Source organism: Rhinatrema bivittatum, chromosome 3 (assembly GCF_901001135.1).
Source record: "Rhinatrema bivittatum chromosome 3, aRhiBiv1.1, whole genome shotgun sequence".
Taxonomy (NCBI): domain Eukaryota; kingdom Metazoa; phylum Chordata; class Amphibia; order Gymnophiona; family Rhinatrematidae; genus Rhinatrema; species Rhinatrema bivittatum.
Window position 1 is genome coordinate 472,086,040 of NC_042617.1, and position 18,304 is coordinate 472,104,343.

At 44.5% G+C, this 18,304-nt stretch overlaps 1 protein-coding gene across 7 annotated transcripts in view; it reads right to left on the minus strand.

Annotated features, from left to right (window-relative positions):
• PUM2 (pumilio RNA binding family member 2) overlaps positions 1–18,304 on the minus strand; it is a 427,826-nt gene that overhangs the window by 150,014 nt on the left and 259,508 nt on the right. For all 7 annotated transcript variants that reach the window (XM_029595976.1, XM_029595973.1, XM_029595975.1 and 4 more), the window contains one exon: positions 2,253–2,537. In XM_029595976.1, the coding sequence (XP_029451836.1) occupies positions 2,253–2,537 (285 nt within the window). The remainder of the gene's footprint in view (positions 1–2,252; positions 2,538–18,304) is intronic.

An 18,304-nucleotide genomic window follows, 5' to 3' on the forward strand; every position in this document is an offset into this window, starting at 1 on the left:
CTTAAGGTGATACCTACAAACTGCGAATGTTAATGCAAAAAATCAAAAGTGAATAAAAGTAGCTGGATATGGCAGTAAGTAGCATTCCATTCTGCTAAAATACTTTGTTAGAATACCAGGCACCATGGAACAGTTTCATCTAATCCTAGCATGTCAGAATTTCTCTATTAACTTTGGGGCTAATATTCAAAAAAGCTGAGCTCTGAAACTTACAATCCTAAATTAGTGCCTATTTTCAGCTTAAAATTCATATAAATTTAGGCCTGCTATTCATTTACCTAGGATCCTAAATTAGGTATTTAGTTCTCAAAATCAGTAGTAAGCTCCTTAATTTTGTCTCCCCACCCTATCTCCAGCCCTATAACCACTCACTTTTTAGGATCCTAAATTTAGGAACCTAATGCAATCAGGACCCTAAATTTAGGAATTTTGGCCCTATTAAATTTTCAAAAGGGCCAGTTTAGGAGCCTAATTCCAAAAGTTAGGAACCTAAACTCTTTGAAACTGACCCCATGATGACCAACTGTTGGTGGCCAAAGTTCCATGAGCATTGTAATGCAGCCTGCTCCAAGAGGTCTCCCATTTTAACCCTATGTCCTACTGCCTGAGGCATTTCAGAAAATCCTACACAATCCTCATGCTATCAGGGATACACTCATCAAAATTAACATAATATAAACATAGCAAAAGAGAAACCATCACTCCTACAGATCAGAATATCAAACCAGTATTAGGATTAGGTCTCCTGAATATGCAAAGGTAAACGAAAATGATAACATGGGTTTCTTCCACTCTGTAGCCCACTGAACCCATCTCTCATTAAATCTGCTGCTCTCAGCTGAGTACCCAGTTTAGCCAATATTCTAAGAAGATTGTTTTACCCACGGGCATAGGGCCTATTATGATAGGGCATAAAACTCATTCAGGACTGTCAACACAAGCCCAACAGAGGAACTACTTTACTGAATATTAGGTGCTCTATGATGCTTAAAATGATTTTAAAAAAACATCTCATTAGACAAAGCTAAGTTAAGCTAAAGAGTGGAAGAGATCAGAATGGAGTTAGGTATATGGAAAGCAGGGCAGATACAACTGAGCATTACATGAGAGCTCAGCTAGGAAACAAACGGGAAATAAAAACCTTATACTATAGAAAAAGAACCTTTTCCATATTTGATATTATTAAAAGTGCATAAATGGAATATTAAATTTTTTAAATTTCAAGTTGTAATTTATTATATATTATCTTAAAGTTAAATTAGATCAGCTTGAAACATCTGTAAATTGTTTGTGGCTTATTCACCTTGTTTAATGTCAAGTAATCCAAGGTATGCTCACTGTCATATCAGTGAATTGATGCACTCGGTGCATTACACTACTTATGTCCACACTGCACGTTGCCAATTAAGACCAACAATTACTTGCAGACTGTGCAAACATCTTCATGCACTGGCACTATGTGGTACACAGAGCCAACACACAGCTTCCTCTAGCATTCAACCCCAATGTAGATAAAAGACTAGATCTTAATAAGCAATTTTATACTAAATAGACAAGTGATTTTAGGCAGCATTATCCACCACAGTGAACTTTGTAAGCAGCTATATTACACTATCCTTAATTTTTCAAAAAACAAAAATGTACTTGTAATTTTGAAAGATTTGCCAAACAGTTTCCTGTTGTCTTTCCAGTCCAGTATCACTTCAGACTAATCAATATAGAGTAACAGAAGGCTTGTTCCTGCAGAGACAACATTCTCATATTGCACCCAGTCACAGATCAAAAGGCAGCAAGGAAGCCCTGGAGGGCTTTGTATTACTTTTAGTAAATGTTACTAAGTATTTTAATCCAATAAACCTGATCCAGATAGAAGTCTTCAGCTGCACAGGGTGCTTAATGCATTCTAAACCCTAAACCTTTCAATTTAAATATCTGAGTATAAAAAGAATTCTGCATTATCTATGGTGACATAATAGTTCCATGAGTCTGCTGGTTTAATTCTAAAATGCTTTCTCTGAAATAAACAGGACTACATCTCCATTCACAGAATGAGGTAAAACGAGGACTGGTTGAACTTGTCCCCCTAAACATGGAACTATATGTTCACATTATGCATACCCAAAGATTTTCACCTCAAAGCAATCCAATGCACATAACCTGAGTTAGCACTATTCAAAACTGCTGGCCGATTAAAAAAATAAATAAAAGTATTTACAATTAAGAGAATACATTGGTACAGAGTTAAAACGTACCTGATGAGCCAAATCCCCCAAGTGCAGAACCAATAGCTGCTCCCAAAGAGTTGTTGCTTCCAAAACTGAGGGATGTGCTTCCTGGCTGGCCAGGCCCATGTGAGAAAAGTGAACTGCTCTGAGAACTATTTGTCAGAGAGCTACTTCCATAAAATGAATTTGATTGTAGGCTACTATTTGGTTGCTGTTGCTGCTGCTGTTGTGGCTGGGTTCCAAGAGGCCGAAACAGACCATTTGTGGCTCCTGCAAGACTGCTTGCTGTTCCAGAGGCTGAAGCTGCAGCAGCTGAAAGATAGTTTCTATTTAGTTAATAGGGTTTTCTGAAAACAAGCTGGACTATTTAAAAATTTAAGCATAATCAACAAACAAATGACAGAACTTTACTCTTATCTGTGCACTTATTTTCCTAAGAATAATGCTTTAAGTGCTTGACTGTCTGAATTTACAAACTGCACCCTTAGCATCGGCAAAGATGAAAACAGCTGAAGCATGCAACCTGGCCAATTGCCCAAACTTGTATTTAACACTCTTGAAATAAAGCCATTTGATCTTTGAGGATGTAAGGTTTCTTTTCCAAATACAGAAATTACTTAGAATCTCAAAATAGTTTAAGGGAGCATTGCTGTGAATCAATCATATTAGTGGTGGTTGCTTCTGCTTGCAGTAATAGAAATTTGCTCAGTAATTAACTTCCTCTACTGGAAAAGATACAACTTCTACTGCTTGGTCAGTAGGAGGACCATTTTTTTGCTGATTGATAGAGATGCTGTGTCTAGACCAGAAGGCTGCTAGGTGCAATCATGACCACATTTTTCCCTACCAAGTTGCACTACTTAACTTTTGTACAACATGTTAATGCTACAGGAAAAAAAAAGATTATATTTCCCTGTAGGTTAATCTCCTTGCCAGAAATGGAAACAATTCAGAAAAAAGGTACTAAAATGATACAACTCCTGCAATACAAATCCTACAAAGGACTTGACTTAAGATACTCAAAATATATTTGCTGGAAAAAGAAGGCATGAAGAGGTATAACAGAAACAGGTTTTATTAAAATGTAAGAAGTTATTTTCCATAGAAAAGAAAATTCAGGGATAAGGGGGTCATGGTTATGTAAAATTGCAGGGAAGAAGGTTCAAGGGCAGCATGAGAAAATTGAGAGGTGGTAGATGCCTGGAATAATCTACTAGTGGAGGTGGAAGCATTCAAAATTGTGACAATTTAAACATGCTTGGCAAAAACACCAGGTGCATCTGAGAGGGCATGTGGAGGCTGCAAGTAGAAGAAATGTAGGAGGTGGCCTGAGTGTTTGCCCAGTCATAAAACTTTATTGGGTCAATGAGTGAAAACAGAAGCAAATAGACAAAGTGTGATCAATTGCATCAGGCTTTCAGACAGACTGAGGAAACTGACCATGATTACAACTATAACAGCAGCAGTATGGCTGCATTAGGCTCCCAAGAAGGCTGAGGCAACCTGCATTGAATGGCTAGAGTAACAACCATAACATCAGTGGTAAAGTTGCATCAGGTTTCCAAGATGGCTGGGGTAACTTTCATGGAGTGGCATGGTTATAACATTAATAAGCATACTTGGGATGGATGGACACACACATACACATATACATACATACACATATATATATATATATATATATATACACACATATATACATACATACATATATATATATATACACATATACACAAACATATATACATATAGCAAATGTTGCTTACCTGTAACAGGTGTTCTCACAGGACAGCAGGATGTTAGTCCTCACATATGGGTGACATCAGGATGGAGCCCAATCACGGAAAACTTCTGTCAAAGTTTCCAGAACTTTGACTGGCCCCTACTGGGCATGCCCAGCATGGCACTAACCCTGCAGCCAGCAGGGGTCCCCCTTCAGACTTATTTTATAGCTACAGGCAGTGCTGAAAAAATAAAACAACAAAGCGTTACGAACCCAACACCGCGGGGCGGTGGGCGGGTTTCGCGAGGACTAACATCCTGCTGTCTTGTGAGAACACCTGTTACAGGTAAGCAACATTTGCTTTCTCACAGGACAAGCAGGATGGTAGTCCTCACATATGGGTGAGTACCGAGCTGAGGATGTCCGAACATGCACCAAATGTACCCAACGGCGTGCAACAGGCACAACAACTGGGGTGGAATTTGGTAGAGGGCATCCTGAACCCCACCGGGTAGGCGGAAGGGTGTTGGTACGTCACGTTGGAAACAGGTTACGCAGGACAGATTGGCCGAAGATTGAATCTTGTCTTCCGGCTTTGTCCAAGCAATAGTGGGCTGCGAAGGTGTGGAGTGAGCTCCAGGTGGCAGCCCTGTAAATGTCAGGAAGCGGCACCGATCGTAGGTGTGCTACTGAAGTCGCCATGGCCCTCACCGAGTGTGCTTTAACACGGTCGTGAAAAGGAATGCCTGCTTGCTGATAGCAAAAAGATATGCAGTCCGCAACCAGGAGGAGAGAGTCTGCTTACCCACAGGTTGCCCTAATTTGTTGGGATGGAAGGAGACGAATAGCTGAGCGCTCTTCCTGTGGGCAACTGTACGGTCTAGGTAGAACGCTAGAGCCCGTTTACAGTCTAGGGTATGCAGAGCCTGTTCTCCTGGATTGGAATGGGGCCTGGGAAAGAAGGTAGGTAGTATGATGGATTGATTAATGTGAAACTCCTAAACTACCTAAGGTAAGAATTTAGAGTGAGTGCGGAGTACTGCCCGGTCCTGCAGGAGTTTAGTGTAAGGCGGATAGGTAACTAGGGCCTGTAATTCACTAACCCTGCGAGCTGAAGTGATAGCTAGAAGGAAAATCACCTTCCATGTGAGATATTTTAGGTCACAGGAGTAAAGAGGCTCAAATGGAGGTTTCATGAGCCGACCAAGAACCAGATTAAGGTCCCAAGAAGGGGTTGGAGGCCGCAAGGGTGGCTTGATATGAAGCAAGCCTTTAAGAAAATGTGTTACGAGGGGTTGTACCGATATAGGGACATCCCCGACACCTTTATGGAAGGCGGCTACTGCACTGACATGCATTCTGATTGAGGAAGTCTTTAGACCGGATTCCGATAAATGCCAGAGATAGTCCAAAAATCTCGGGATTGGACAGGAAAAGGGATCAAGGGACTGTGAAGAAACCATGATGTATACCTTTTCCATTTATAGGAATAAGACTTTCTTGTGGAAGGCTTCCGTGAAGCGATGAGGACACGAGAAACCGAATCTGAAAGGTTAAGCGGCTGAAGAATTAACCTTTCAACATCCATGCCGTCAGGGACAAGGCCTGAAGATTGGGATGGTGTAGACATCCGTCGTTCTGACTGATCAGGAGCGGGTCTTTTCCCAAGGGAATGTGCCTGCGGATGGAAAGATCCTGGAGTATTGGAAACCACACTTGGCGTGGCCAGTGAGGTGCTATCAGGATCATGGTTCCCTTGTCCTGTCGGAGCTTCACGAGAGTCTTCGAGAGAAGAGGAAGTGGAGCGAATGCATAAAGTAGCCCGGCTGCCCACGAGAGGGAGAATGCATCTCTGGGCTGAGAGCACTCGCTCCGAATGAGGGAGCAGTAATTGTCTACTTTGTGGTTCTGAGGGGACGCAAAGAGGTCTATTTGGGGATATCCCCATTGCTGGAAGAGAGAGGTCGCTACCGAGGGATTGAGCGACCACTCGTGTGGTTGGAAGACACGACTCAGTTTGTCCGCCAAGAGATTGTCTACTCCCGGCAAGTAGGTGGCCCTGAGGTACATCGACTGGGAGAGCGCTTCCGCCCAAATCTGAGCGGCCTCCTGACAGAGAAGGAAGGAGCCTGTGCCTCCCTGCTTGTTTATGTACCACATGGCCACCTGGTTGTCCATCTGAATCAGGATGATGTGATTTGATAGGTAATCCTGAAAAGCTCTGAGAGCATATAGCATTGCTCGAAGCTCCAGGAAATTTATCTGGTGTTTGGCTTCCTCTGGAGACCAAGATCCTTGTGTCTGTAGATCGTTCACATGAGCTCCCCAGCCGAGGTTGGAAGCGTTGGTGGTGAGAATGAGTTGAGGATCTGGTAGGTGAAAAGGCAGTCCCTGGAGGAGATTGTTCTGATCTTTCCACCAGGCGAGAGACAGACGGAGTGCGTCGGTGATGTGGCCAATGGTTGAGAGAGGCTGAGTCGCTTGAGTCCATTGTGACCGTAGAGTCCAATGCATGACTCTCATGGCTAGGCGGGCCATTGGAGTGAGATGGACTGAGGACGCCATGTGTCCGAGAAGGACAAGGAATTGCCGAGCAGTTGCTGTGTACTGAGACCGCAACTGGTGAGCGAGAGACACGAGGGTTTGTACTCGTTGAGGTAGGAAGGCTTTTGCCTGTAAGGTGTCCAAGTCTGTCCCAATGAAAGACAAGGTTTGAGATGGGACTAAATAAGATTTCTCGTAATTGACGAGAAATCCTAGAGAGATTAGAGTGTGTAGGGTCAAATCCAGGGACGAGCGAGCTGCTTGCTGCGTTGGGGCCCTGATTAACCAGTCATCTAGATAGGGGTAGACGTGAACACCTTCTTTCCTGAGGAAGGCTGCGACAACTACGAGACATTAGGTAAAGACTCTTGGTGCCGGTGCTAGGCCGAATGGAAGCACCCGGTATTGATAGTGCTTTGGGCCTACTAAGAACCGGAGGTACTTGCGATGAGCTGTAGCTATCGCAATGTGGGTGTATGCGTCCTGGAGGACTAGAGAGCAGAGCCAGTCTTCTCTTTGTAGAAGAGGTAGAAGGGAGCCCAAGGTTACCATTTTGAACTTTTCCCGCTGGAGGTACTTGTTGAGGGCACGTAGGTCCAGAATTGGATGAAGGCCCCCAGATTTTTTGGGAATCAAAAAGTACCGGGAATAGAACCCTAGGCCTTGTTGCGAAAGAGGAACGGGTTCTATTGCTCTTAACTGGAGAAGAAGGGAAACCTCCTGCTCCAAAAGGGCAGAGTGGTCGGCTAGTCTCCACGCTTGTAGCGGTGGGGAGTCCTGTGGGACAGCAAGAAAATTCAGATGGTAATCCTGAGCAATGATTGCCAGCACCCATTGGTCGGTTGTGATCGTTTGCCACATTCCATGAAAGTGGCATAGTTGACCTCCCACTGGAATGCTTGGCAAAGGAATTAGGCTGCTGCTCTCCAAGTGAAAGTCAAAAGCCTGAAGTGTGGGAAATATGCGCTTGCCTGCAAGCCATTTCAGGGTTTAAACATTAACTTCCCTTCTCCCTGACCTTTGCCTGAATAAAAGCATCACTTGTGCTTAAGTCTCTGCCTGGGAAAGGATACCTGTTGGCCCTGAATTCCTGGGGGAGGGGCTGGGTTTTCCCTAGTCAGAGGCAGGACAAAGTCAGGAGGTATAGATTTCAGCAGCCAATGATATGATCCGTGCACACCCCCTGAGCCAAAGCCAATGGTGTAATGACTCTTCTGTTGCTATGGGAAAGTAGCCAATCATGTAATGACACATCATCTGCCTTTGTATGAATGTACAATAAAAGGAAGAGGCTCGTGAGGGCAAACTCTCTTTGCCTCTTTGCCTTCTCCCTCTTCCTGCCTGCCATGAAAGCTGTCTGAGGCCTATTCATTACTGCTATATGAAGCAGGCCCCGGCTGGGGAGCTGCTTGTGACTTTTGCTTGCGAGGCTGGGATTTATGATAAGTCCTCGTCACTCGGGTCTTTGTCGGTGGAGGATAGTACTTCCTTGGCCGGAAGAATGACTTCTTAGGGTCCTTCTTGGAGGGTTGTCTAGACGGGAAGTCAGAAGGAATCGATGAGAGCTGTTTGAGGGTCTCATGGTGATCCTTCAACTCAGCCACTATTTGCTGAATCTGTTCACCGAATAGATTGGCATCAATACAGGGCAGGTCGGAGAGCCTGTCTTGTACTTCTGGGCGAAGGTCCGAGGACTTGAGCCAGGCCCAATGCCATGCCAAAATGGCAGTTGCAGACACTCTAGTGGAGGTGTCGAAGATATCGTAAGCTGTTCTTATTTCATGCTTTCCTGCTTAAAAGCCCCTATTGACAAGGGTTTGAAGATGTTCTTGGAATTGGTCAGGCAGGGTTTCAGAGAAGTCCTGTATTTGCTTAAAGATGACCCTATTGTATTGGGTCATGTACAGCTGGTAAGAAGCAATTCTAGAGATGAGCATAGCCCCTTGGAACACTCGTCGACCAATATTGTCTAGGAACTTGTGTTCCTTGACAGGAGGGGTAGAGGAGTGTGGCTTCGTTTTTTTTGCTTTCTTCTGAGCTGACTCTACTACAACTGAGTGGTGGTCAAGCTGAGACTTTTGAAAGCCCGGGGCTGACTGTACTAGATAAGTAGTGTCAGCTTTCCTGTGTACTGGGGCTATAGATCCAGGATTTTCCCAGTTCTTTTTGAGGAGGTCAAGAAGAACTTGATGAATGGGAATAGAGGTGATCACTTTGGGGGCATCCAGGAATTGGAGAAGCTCCATCATCTGGTGCCTATCATCTTGCTCCGTCTGAAGTTGAAAAGGGACCATCTCAGATATTTCCTTCACAAAATTAATGAAAGAGAGGTCCTCTGGAGGAGAACGCTTTCTACTTTCAGCAGGAGAAGGAGGTGAAGGTAAATCATCGGTGTCTGTGGAGATATCATCACCCCAAGTGTCATAAGGATCAGAAGGCTGACCTGTAGGACAAAAGGGTGGTTGGATACCCGAAGGGCCCGGCTAAGGCTCCGAGAAGATCGAAGGAATCGCAGAGGGCACTGCGGACACCTTGGGGGGCATCGGTGCCGGCATCGAAGGCATAGATGGCGCCGATGTGCGTATCGGTGGCGAGGGACGGCATGGCATCGATGGCTGAGGCACTACCCCCGAAGGAGGAATGCGGAACGGTGTTTCTCCTCCCGATGAAGCAGCCATTGGGGAGCGCACCGGAGCCATCGGAGACCTGGGAATCACCGATGGAAGGGCAGTCATGAGCGCCTCCATCCGGGATAGCAGCGGTGTCAGCGCTGCTGGAATCGGGTCGGTGACCGGTTCCACTCTCGGTGCTGGTGTCAGTGCCGGAGGGACCTGGAGTCATTGCATCGCTTTGTCAATGGCCTCCTGGACCAGCTGGTCCAGTTCTTCCCGGAGACCTGGGGCAATTAGCTCCGGGCTCCGTAACGGAAGAGGGAGGCTGAGGCAAAGTCGGAGGGACCACCTTTACAGGCGGAATCGCAACTCCCAAACCCCGATCGGGTGAGGGTGGCCTCGATGCCCCGGTCGCAGGAGTAGTCTGTGCCGCTCCTAGACGGGGCTTCTTCGACGGTGGCTCGGACGGTGGCGAGGTCGATGATTTCGCTCCCTCGACGGTCCGATACTTACGATGCCGATGGTGATGCTTCTCCCTACGATCCCCTCGATCTTGAGGGGGAGATACGGGAGTCGATGACCGTGAAGACGTCGATGGAGGGCGGTCACCGGACGGTTGTCGATGGTGCGACTTCGACGGTGCTGAGGACGTCGATGCAATGGACGGCGTCGGGGTGTGAGCATGGAAGAGGAGTCCCATCTTCTCCATTCTGGCTTTGCGACCCTTAGGTGTCATGAGGGCACACTTGGTGCAAGTTAGGACATCATGCTCACGGCCTAAAACACAGACGCCATGAGGGTCTGTGATAGACATGGTGCGAGTACAGTCCGGGCACCGACGAAACCCCGACGCCATGGCAAAAAATCGAGCCGCGGTACAGTCGACGGCCAGTAGGCCGCGAGGGCCAAACTCGACTGTAATCGACGAAAAAAAACTTACCAGAGTACCGCGGTCGAGGAAAGTTAGAGGGGGGACCCCTGTGGGGCGAAGTATTTTAAATTAATTCCGTTAGGAAAAATTCCTGTCAGGAATCAGTTCAGAGCTCCTAAACCGCGAGACTACTGCTGCGCGGAAAAAAAGAATACTGAAGGGGGACCCCTGCTGGCTGCAGGGTTAGTGCCGTGCTGGGCATGCCCAGTAGGGGCCAGTCAAAGTTCTGGAAACTTTGACAGAAGTTTTCCGTGATTGGGCTCCATCCTGATGTCACCCATATGTGAGGACTACCATCCTGCTTGTCCTGTGAGAAACATACATACACATATACACACACACACACACACACAGACATATATATATATATAACACTATATATAAGGCAATGGTAGGAACAAGATTAAAAGGCTGGGTAAGAAACATTTTGTGGGGATGTGGGGGAGCTGATTTTGGTTTAAATATTGGAATTTTATATTGTTTATATATTTATCTATCCAATTGGTAGGAAACAGGAGGGGAAGAAAACTGGGCAGACTGGATGGATCAATTGGTCTTTATCATTTACAATGCTTGTTAGATTAAAAATATGATAAGCAAGCTGAATTAGCCATCGCATGTGGGTGACATTATCTAGCCGCATCGAATGAACTCATCTATCCTAGCTAATAGAACTTTAAGCTCTACTGAAAGTGTGGGAGTTCCCAAGCAGGCATTGCTCCTTGAGCCTCCTTAATCATTTTTTTGTCTGAGCATAAGCACAAATTATACGCAGCACTGCTAGATATTTTTTTCTACAATCTTTAAACCTCGATATTTGTCTGTATATTTTCTTCCATGTCTGCCTTTTTCAGCTGCTTCGCTGCCTCTGTAGCACCCACAACAGCACATTTCAATGCTTAAAAAAAAATTTCACAAACTTTCCTCAACATGTCTTGCAAAACGAAATCTATCATCAGTGGCTTCAGGAGTTGCATCTGCGGTAAGATTATGTCCCTCGCGAAGGATACAAGTTGATATTTGAGGCCAAACCTTGATCAGGAAAACTGCTATACCTGTAGATGGATGCCCCCAGAGTCCCAACGTTCCAGGAACAGTAAAATTGAGGAGCTGCGTAAATCTCTTCAGAGGCGCAGCAAATCATCTTCCTGCAATACAGCATCATGTGCCTCGCCAGGTAAGGGTTGAGCAGTAGCTCCTCCAAAATTCTTTCATTGGAACAGGCCAGAACCGTGGGGTCGAGTGGAATTAGACACTCTACATCAAAGACCAAGAGATGTCATTTTCTGGAGCTGCCAAAGCTTGCATCAAAGCAGCATAAGGCCTCGAAGCATGGGTACACTGGCACCAAAACATAGCACTTCAGCACCATTGACACAGCAGACATCAGCACCATCAGAACTCTCAATACATGGTGCAAAGACCTCTAAGCATGGGGCTCGTACTTCAAGGAACCATGTTCATGGTGCAGCATACAATTCATCAACGTATAGCGCAAGAACACATGGAACTATCCCGATGGTTCCAAAGCATGCATCGAAGAAACATTCCAGCTTTGCGCTGGCATCAATGCTACTTAAATAGGGCCCTTCAAAGCACTTGAGGAAGCATTCCATGGCAGCTTTCAGGCATTGAACTCCATTGAAGCACCAGACCCCCCCCCCCCCCCAATAGCCATAATTAATGCATGCAGTCTCGGAGCAGATTCTTCTGCTACTTTACCAACACCGCTTTATGCTAGTTGCCCTTGAGCAGGTGCAAAAGGAAATTTGTTACCTCTGTCCCCTCCAATTATAAGAGCTCTCTCTCCTTCATGAATGCTGGTGGAGTGCTTTCATTTGGAGGCACCGGATACAATTGCTCTATAGTACTGTTCACCTCCAAAAGACCTCCAATTGTCAAACAGAAGCCCATTCTTGTTTCTGAAGAGGATGTTCCACTTTCTACACCAAGTCAGAGGACATGTCATCACTCAACCAGATTGCGGATATGGTTAAGAATGTCTTTACTTCTCTCTCAGGAGACAAAAGTAGCTTTCCAGTCTCTCCTCTCCACCTTTGCTATGGTGATACCTCAGACCGGAAAGTCTCAGTTTTGCCTATCAGTGTGAACATATCATCAGATCTCTTGCTCAATTGCAGCACAGTTAAGTCATTCAGAGGTGGAAGATCAGAGTGTTTCCCCTCTGGGGCAACCAGAACCGCCTGCATCACCTTCTTTGTCATTGGGATCCTGGATCAGCTAACCCTTGCTATTAGGCTCAGAAGAGAGGTCTATAGGTATTCCTTCTGACCCTTGCCCTGGATCCTCCCGATCATATTTCCTCTCCAGAACACCTTAACTACTCAAAAAGGTGTAGAAAAATTGGGAAAGACACTATATAGTAATGTATGCAAACAAAGAACCCGATCAGAAGTCTTTGGTCTCCTCCAAATACTGGACATGCCATCAGAGCCCGCATCTCTTCCAACCCACAACATTTTGAACCTGTTACAGATGAGAATATGGGAAACATTTCTGCCATTCCTACAGCCAGGAAACTAGACCTTAAGTACGGACTACATAGGTCACCAGGCTACACAGTTGTCCAACTTCTTCACTATAGTCTGTTGTCATCGACTCCACACTAAAGGCAAAAAAAGACAAAAACTCATTCCAATTCACTTCCAGGCAAAGACCATAGGCTAACTAGATACTTTTGGAAAGAAAGTATTTCAGAGCTCCATGCTTACCACTCATATCTACTCAAAAGTTCTATATGGTTCAATCTCTCTATGATTGCGTTCAAAAACCAAAGCCCTTTCTACCACCTGTTAATGAAGACATCTTCTAGATTCTGTCTATAAATTGTTTGATTCCATCTCACATATCTCAGCAGCCTCCATTGGAGCGCATAGTATGGCATGGCATAGGGTGAGCAGCATCCATGAAGACATATCAGAACCCCCTTGTTTTATTTATTTATTATTTTTCTATACTGGCTTTCATGACAGGTATCACATCAAACCGGTTTACATTTAACAGGTTATGCAATATACAGAGAACTCAAGCAACTATAATAAGTGTGTGGTTAACGGAATTGCAGTTACAATAAAACAGGGAAGTACACAACTGGGAGCGGAGGAGGAATAAGAAAAGAGAGATTAACTGACAGCAAATTATTTACAGAGATGCAAAATTAATTCCAATGTAGTAGAATTGATATCGTGAATGAGACTGATGACAGTGTTGGTGTATGGTTTCTATTTAAACCCATTGTTAACAATGTGCTTGTGACATCGATTGCAGGAATCAGTCGAAGTCTGGATTGGCTTTTTTAAAAAGCCAAGTTTTCAGCCTTTTCCTGAAAGTTGGACTTTCAAGTTTTGTGGACTTGTTTGGTGAAAAGCCCAGAGAAATGGTCGTTGAAAAGAAACAATGTGGTCTTTCAATCCCTTTCAACAACGCCTCAGCAGCCTTCCTCTTCGAGATAATCATTCTCTTACAAGAGACCACACTTTCAGAGGCGCACATGCCATCCTTTTCAACAGTACCACCTCCCACCCCTTCCAGCCAGACCTTGCCAGAGGGAGCATAGTCAATCCAAGATGATACAATAGGCCCACACAGAATCCTTTAGGACCCAGAGCACTTGGTCTCTTGAGCAAAGCCATTATTAAATCAATCTACTAGAACTAAGAGTGATAAGATATGTTCTTATAGATGTTTGCATATCTTCAAAGAAAGAATATTTTGATTCAAACCGACAATCCAGTTGCAACATTTTACATCAACAAACATGGAGGTATTAGTCGTGGGCCCTTTGCCAGGAAGCGTTAAAGATTTGGCAACAGGTGATCAAGCCAATTATCTTCCAGGGATATCCAACATGCTGGCACACTGCCTCAGAAGGGTATTTTGCCCACATGAATGGTCTTTACAAGAATCCACAATCGACAAGCCATTCGACTTATGGGGTCTGCTGAATGACCTATTTGTATCAAAGCAGAACAGAAAGCTTGACCAATTTTGCTCAATTCTACTCAGCAATCTCAGGTTAACTCAGGATGCTCTCCTTCTCAACTAGGGAACAAACCTCATGTACACTTTTCTGCTGATACCACTGATCGCCAAAACAGTATAGAAGTTTTGCAAGACCATATCCGCTCGATCCTCCTAGCTTCTGCGTGGCCCAAATGTGGTTCGCAAATCTCGGACAACTCTCCAGCAGTCCTCCAATGCATCTCGGGGCAGACTACATCTTGTTAGCTTAGGATGAAGGAATGCTGTATCATTTGAACCTTCCGTCCCTCAACCAGTGGCATGGATGTTGAACTTTCAATAATCACATATCTCTCTCTGCTCAGAAATATTTAGGGTATAGTGACTTTGGCTAGGAAACCCTCAAGCAGATGAAACTCTGATTTTAAATTAAATAAATATTCCAGGTGGTGTCAGCAAAATGCTTTGATTCCATTCTCTTGCAAGCCCAAGCATTTGTTATCCTATTTGCTCTTCCTTTCTGAATCAGGCCTTGCTACATCCTTAGAGTAAATCTCTGCACCACAGTGGCTTATATCACAATAGACAATAAGCCCATCTCTACTCATCCACTGGTTTCAAGATTATGAAAGGTTTATGGCATGTGAAGGCTCTGGTGCAGAAACCTGCGATTCCATGTACTTGAATGTTGTCCTTTCTCAATTAAAGCTGCCCTTTGAACCTATAGAAATGGCTTTTCAAGTTCTTGACATGGAAAGTAGTTTTCCTGGTAGCAGTAACTTCGGCTAGAAGAGTCTGTGAACTTCACGTGTTTATTGCCCAACCTACATGCAATGCTTTCATAACAAGGTGGTACTCCGTACTCCAAAGGTGGTCTCGCCCTTCCACCGTATTGCCTACCTTCTTTCCACAACTGCATGCACATGAAGGTAAGAAGAGTTTTCCCATGTTGGCCTGCAAAAGAGTTTTGGCTTACTACAAGATAAGAATTCAGCCACATCATCAAAATTTCACAGCTCATTGTTTCATATTGCCTAGACAGATGGAGTAGCGGGTGCCAAACATACACTGTCCAACTGGAGAGCAGAATGCATTCAGCACTGCTACACTTTAGCAGGCTTGCAAATCACAGATTCTGTAAAAACTCAGAGAGAACTATGGCCTCTTCCATTGCCCATTTGCGGAAATATCCCTTGACATATGCAAAGCTGCAGCATGATCATCTGTTCATACCTTTATATTCCAATACTGTCTGGATAATCTCTCAACAGCTGACGGTAAATTCCAGCTTTGTACAACCTGTTCTTGTAGTAGTCTACCCTCCACAGTGGCCTCCAAGTTGCGTACACAGTAAATGCTGCTCTGCAACCCTCAGCTTAGGGCTCCCCACATGTAATGGCTAATTCAGCCTACTTGTCAACAGAAAAAGCAAGTTTGCTTACCATAAACGGAGTTTTCCGTAGATAGGATGAATTATCCATAGACTACCGCCCACCTCCTTGGACAGACAACAACTGTATTTTTCGCTGCATAAGATGCACTTTTTTCCTCCAAAAGTGGGAGGAAAATGTTTGTGCGTCTTATGCAGCGAATATAAAATAATAATAATTAACTACAACCCCCCACTCTCCTGACCCCCCCCCCCCCAAAGACTTGGCAAAGTCCCTAGTGGTCCAGTGGGGGTCCGGGAGCGATCTCCTGCTCTTGGGCAGTCGGCTGCCAGTAATCAAAATGGAGCCGGTGGCCCTTTGCCTTTACTATGTCACTGGGGCTACTGGTGTCATTGGTCGGCCTGTCACATGGTAGGAGCAATGGAAGGCCCAAGCTAAGATGACGCTGGACCACCAGGGACTTTTGCCAAGTCTTGGGAGGGGGTCAGGAGGGTGGGGGGGGGGGTTTGTAGTTAATTCAATTTAAAGGGTTGGGTTGGGCTTCCCCCCCACCCCCCACAGAGAACGATAAAAGTTTTCTGATCTGGGGATTGGACCGAAATGGCCCTCCCCAGAGCCGAAAACAAAATGAGGACAAAAAAATTGTTTAAACACCCCTAATTTGCTCCATAAGATGCACAGACGCCCGGGAACAGAGCCGGTTTAGCACCATTTTTTTTTTAATTTTCCCCCTCTGAATCCTAGGTGCGTCTTATGGAGCGAAAAAAAATATGGTAACTAGCTGGAACTAGCTTTGATATCGACTGATAAGGCTCATGAGGCAACACCTGTGCAGGAATCCCAGCACATGCTCAGTACAGCTTAAGGCTATACTAGCTAGGAGAGAAGTCCATCTGGCATTGTTAGATGACATCAACCACATGTGATGGCTCATTCATCATGCTATCTATAGAAAATACCTTACATAGAAAGCAAACTTCTGTATGCAAAATGGTGTGATGTTCAAAAGAACCTAATGGAAGCAAAAATCACTAGTGATCTCAGTGGAAACTGAAAGGAAAAGGGCATAAAAATTGGGAAAACAGGGGACAGGGAAGAGCAGGGTTAGATTAAAAAATAACAGTTAACAGTTAATGATAGCAGATAAACTCAAATGGTACATCTAGTCTGTCAAGAAAATTACTTAGGGTAGTAACTGCCACCCCATGCAGAAATGTTACACATACAGTTAACAGAGGTTACCCCATTTCTTCATTTCCATTCTTTAGCCACTATTGATCCTCTTTTTTTTTTTATCCCAAACCCTTTTTGAAGCCAATTATTGTTTTAACCACTTCTTTAAATCACCTTGGGGCCACTTGGCAACAGTGATCATAACATGATCAAATTTAAACTAATAACTGGAAGGGGGACAATAAGTAAATCTGCAGCTCTAACACTAAACTTTCAAAAGGGAAACTTTGATAAAATGAGGAAAAAGCAAAATTGCTTACCTTGTAATAGGTGTTATCCCAGGACAGCAGGATGTAGTCCTCACATATGGGTGACATCAGTAATGGAGCCCTATACGGAAAAACTTCTATCAAAGTTTCTATGAAACTTTTGACTGGCACCAGAGTGCCTACTGAGCATGCCATATTCCCTGCCACAGGGGTCTCCCTTCAGTCTGTTTTGTAGCAATTGGCGCTAGCCAAAAAATAAAATAAGAAAACGTATCGTACCCAACTCCGCGGGGAGGCGGGTGGGTTTCGTGAGGACTACAACTTGCTGTCCTGGGATAACACCTATTACAAGGTAAGCAATTTTGCTTTATCCCAGGACAAGCAGGATGCTAGTCCTCACATATGGGTGATTAGCAAGCTAGAGGCTGAGTCATTTGGGAGTGAAGCAACAATGAAGTATTGTTGTTGAAATGAATCAGCCAAAGATCACAGCAGGTTGGATGTAGAAGGAGCTGGGATTACACTGGAAACAAGTTCTTTAAGACAGATTGTCCATAGGCTGAATCTTGTCTTCCGTCTTTGTCGAAACAATAGTGAGCTGCAAAGGTGTGATGAGAACTCCATGTTGCTGCTTTACAAATGTCCAGAATAGATACAGAGCGAAGGTGTGCTACTGAGGTTGACATTGCTCTGACTGAATGTGCTTTTACTCGCCCTTGAAGAGTAAGGCCTGCTTTCTCATAACAAAACTGTATGCAATCTGCTAGCCAATTTGATAAAGTATGTTTTCCCACTGCTTTACCTGGTTTGTTTGGATCATAAGATACAAATAGTTGACTGGATTTCCTTTGGACTGTAGTGCGGTTTAAGTAGAAGGATAGAGCCCGCTTACAGTCCAAGGTATATAAGGCTCTTTCTCCCTGGTGAGAGTGAGGCCTTGGAAAGAAGGTTGGTAAAACTATAGATTGGTTCAGGTGGAATTCCGTGACTACCTTAGGAAGGAATTTGGGATGAGTACGGAGGACAACCCTGTCATGTAGGAACTTTGTAAAAGGTTCATATGTGACAAGTGCTTGTAGTTCACTGACTCTTCTAGCTGATGTAATGGCTATGAGGAATACAGTTTTCCATGTAAGAAACTTAATGTCACAGGTGTCTATGGGTTCGAATGGGGAACGCATGAGCCTGGTTAATACTACGTTCAGGTCCCATTGTATGCTTGGGGAATGAACTGGAGGTTTAAGATGAGTTAAACCTTTCATAAATTTACTCTCGAGAGGCTGTAAAGAGATAGGTGTGTCTCCCAGCTTGTTATGGTAAGCTGAGATTGCACTCAAATGTACTCTTACAGATGAAGTCCTAAGACCAGAGTCTGAAAGATGGTATAGGTAATCTAGTAGTGAGGTAGTGGGGCAAGTGAAAGGATCTATAGATTTTTGAGTGAACCACAAAGTA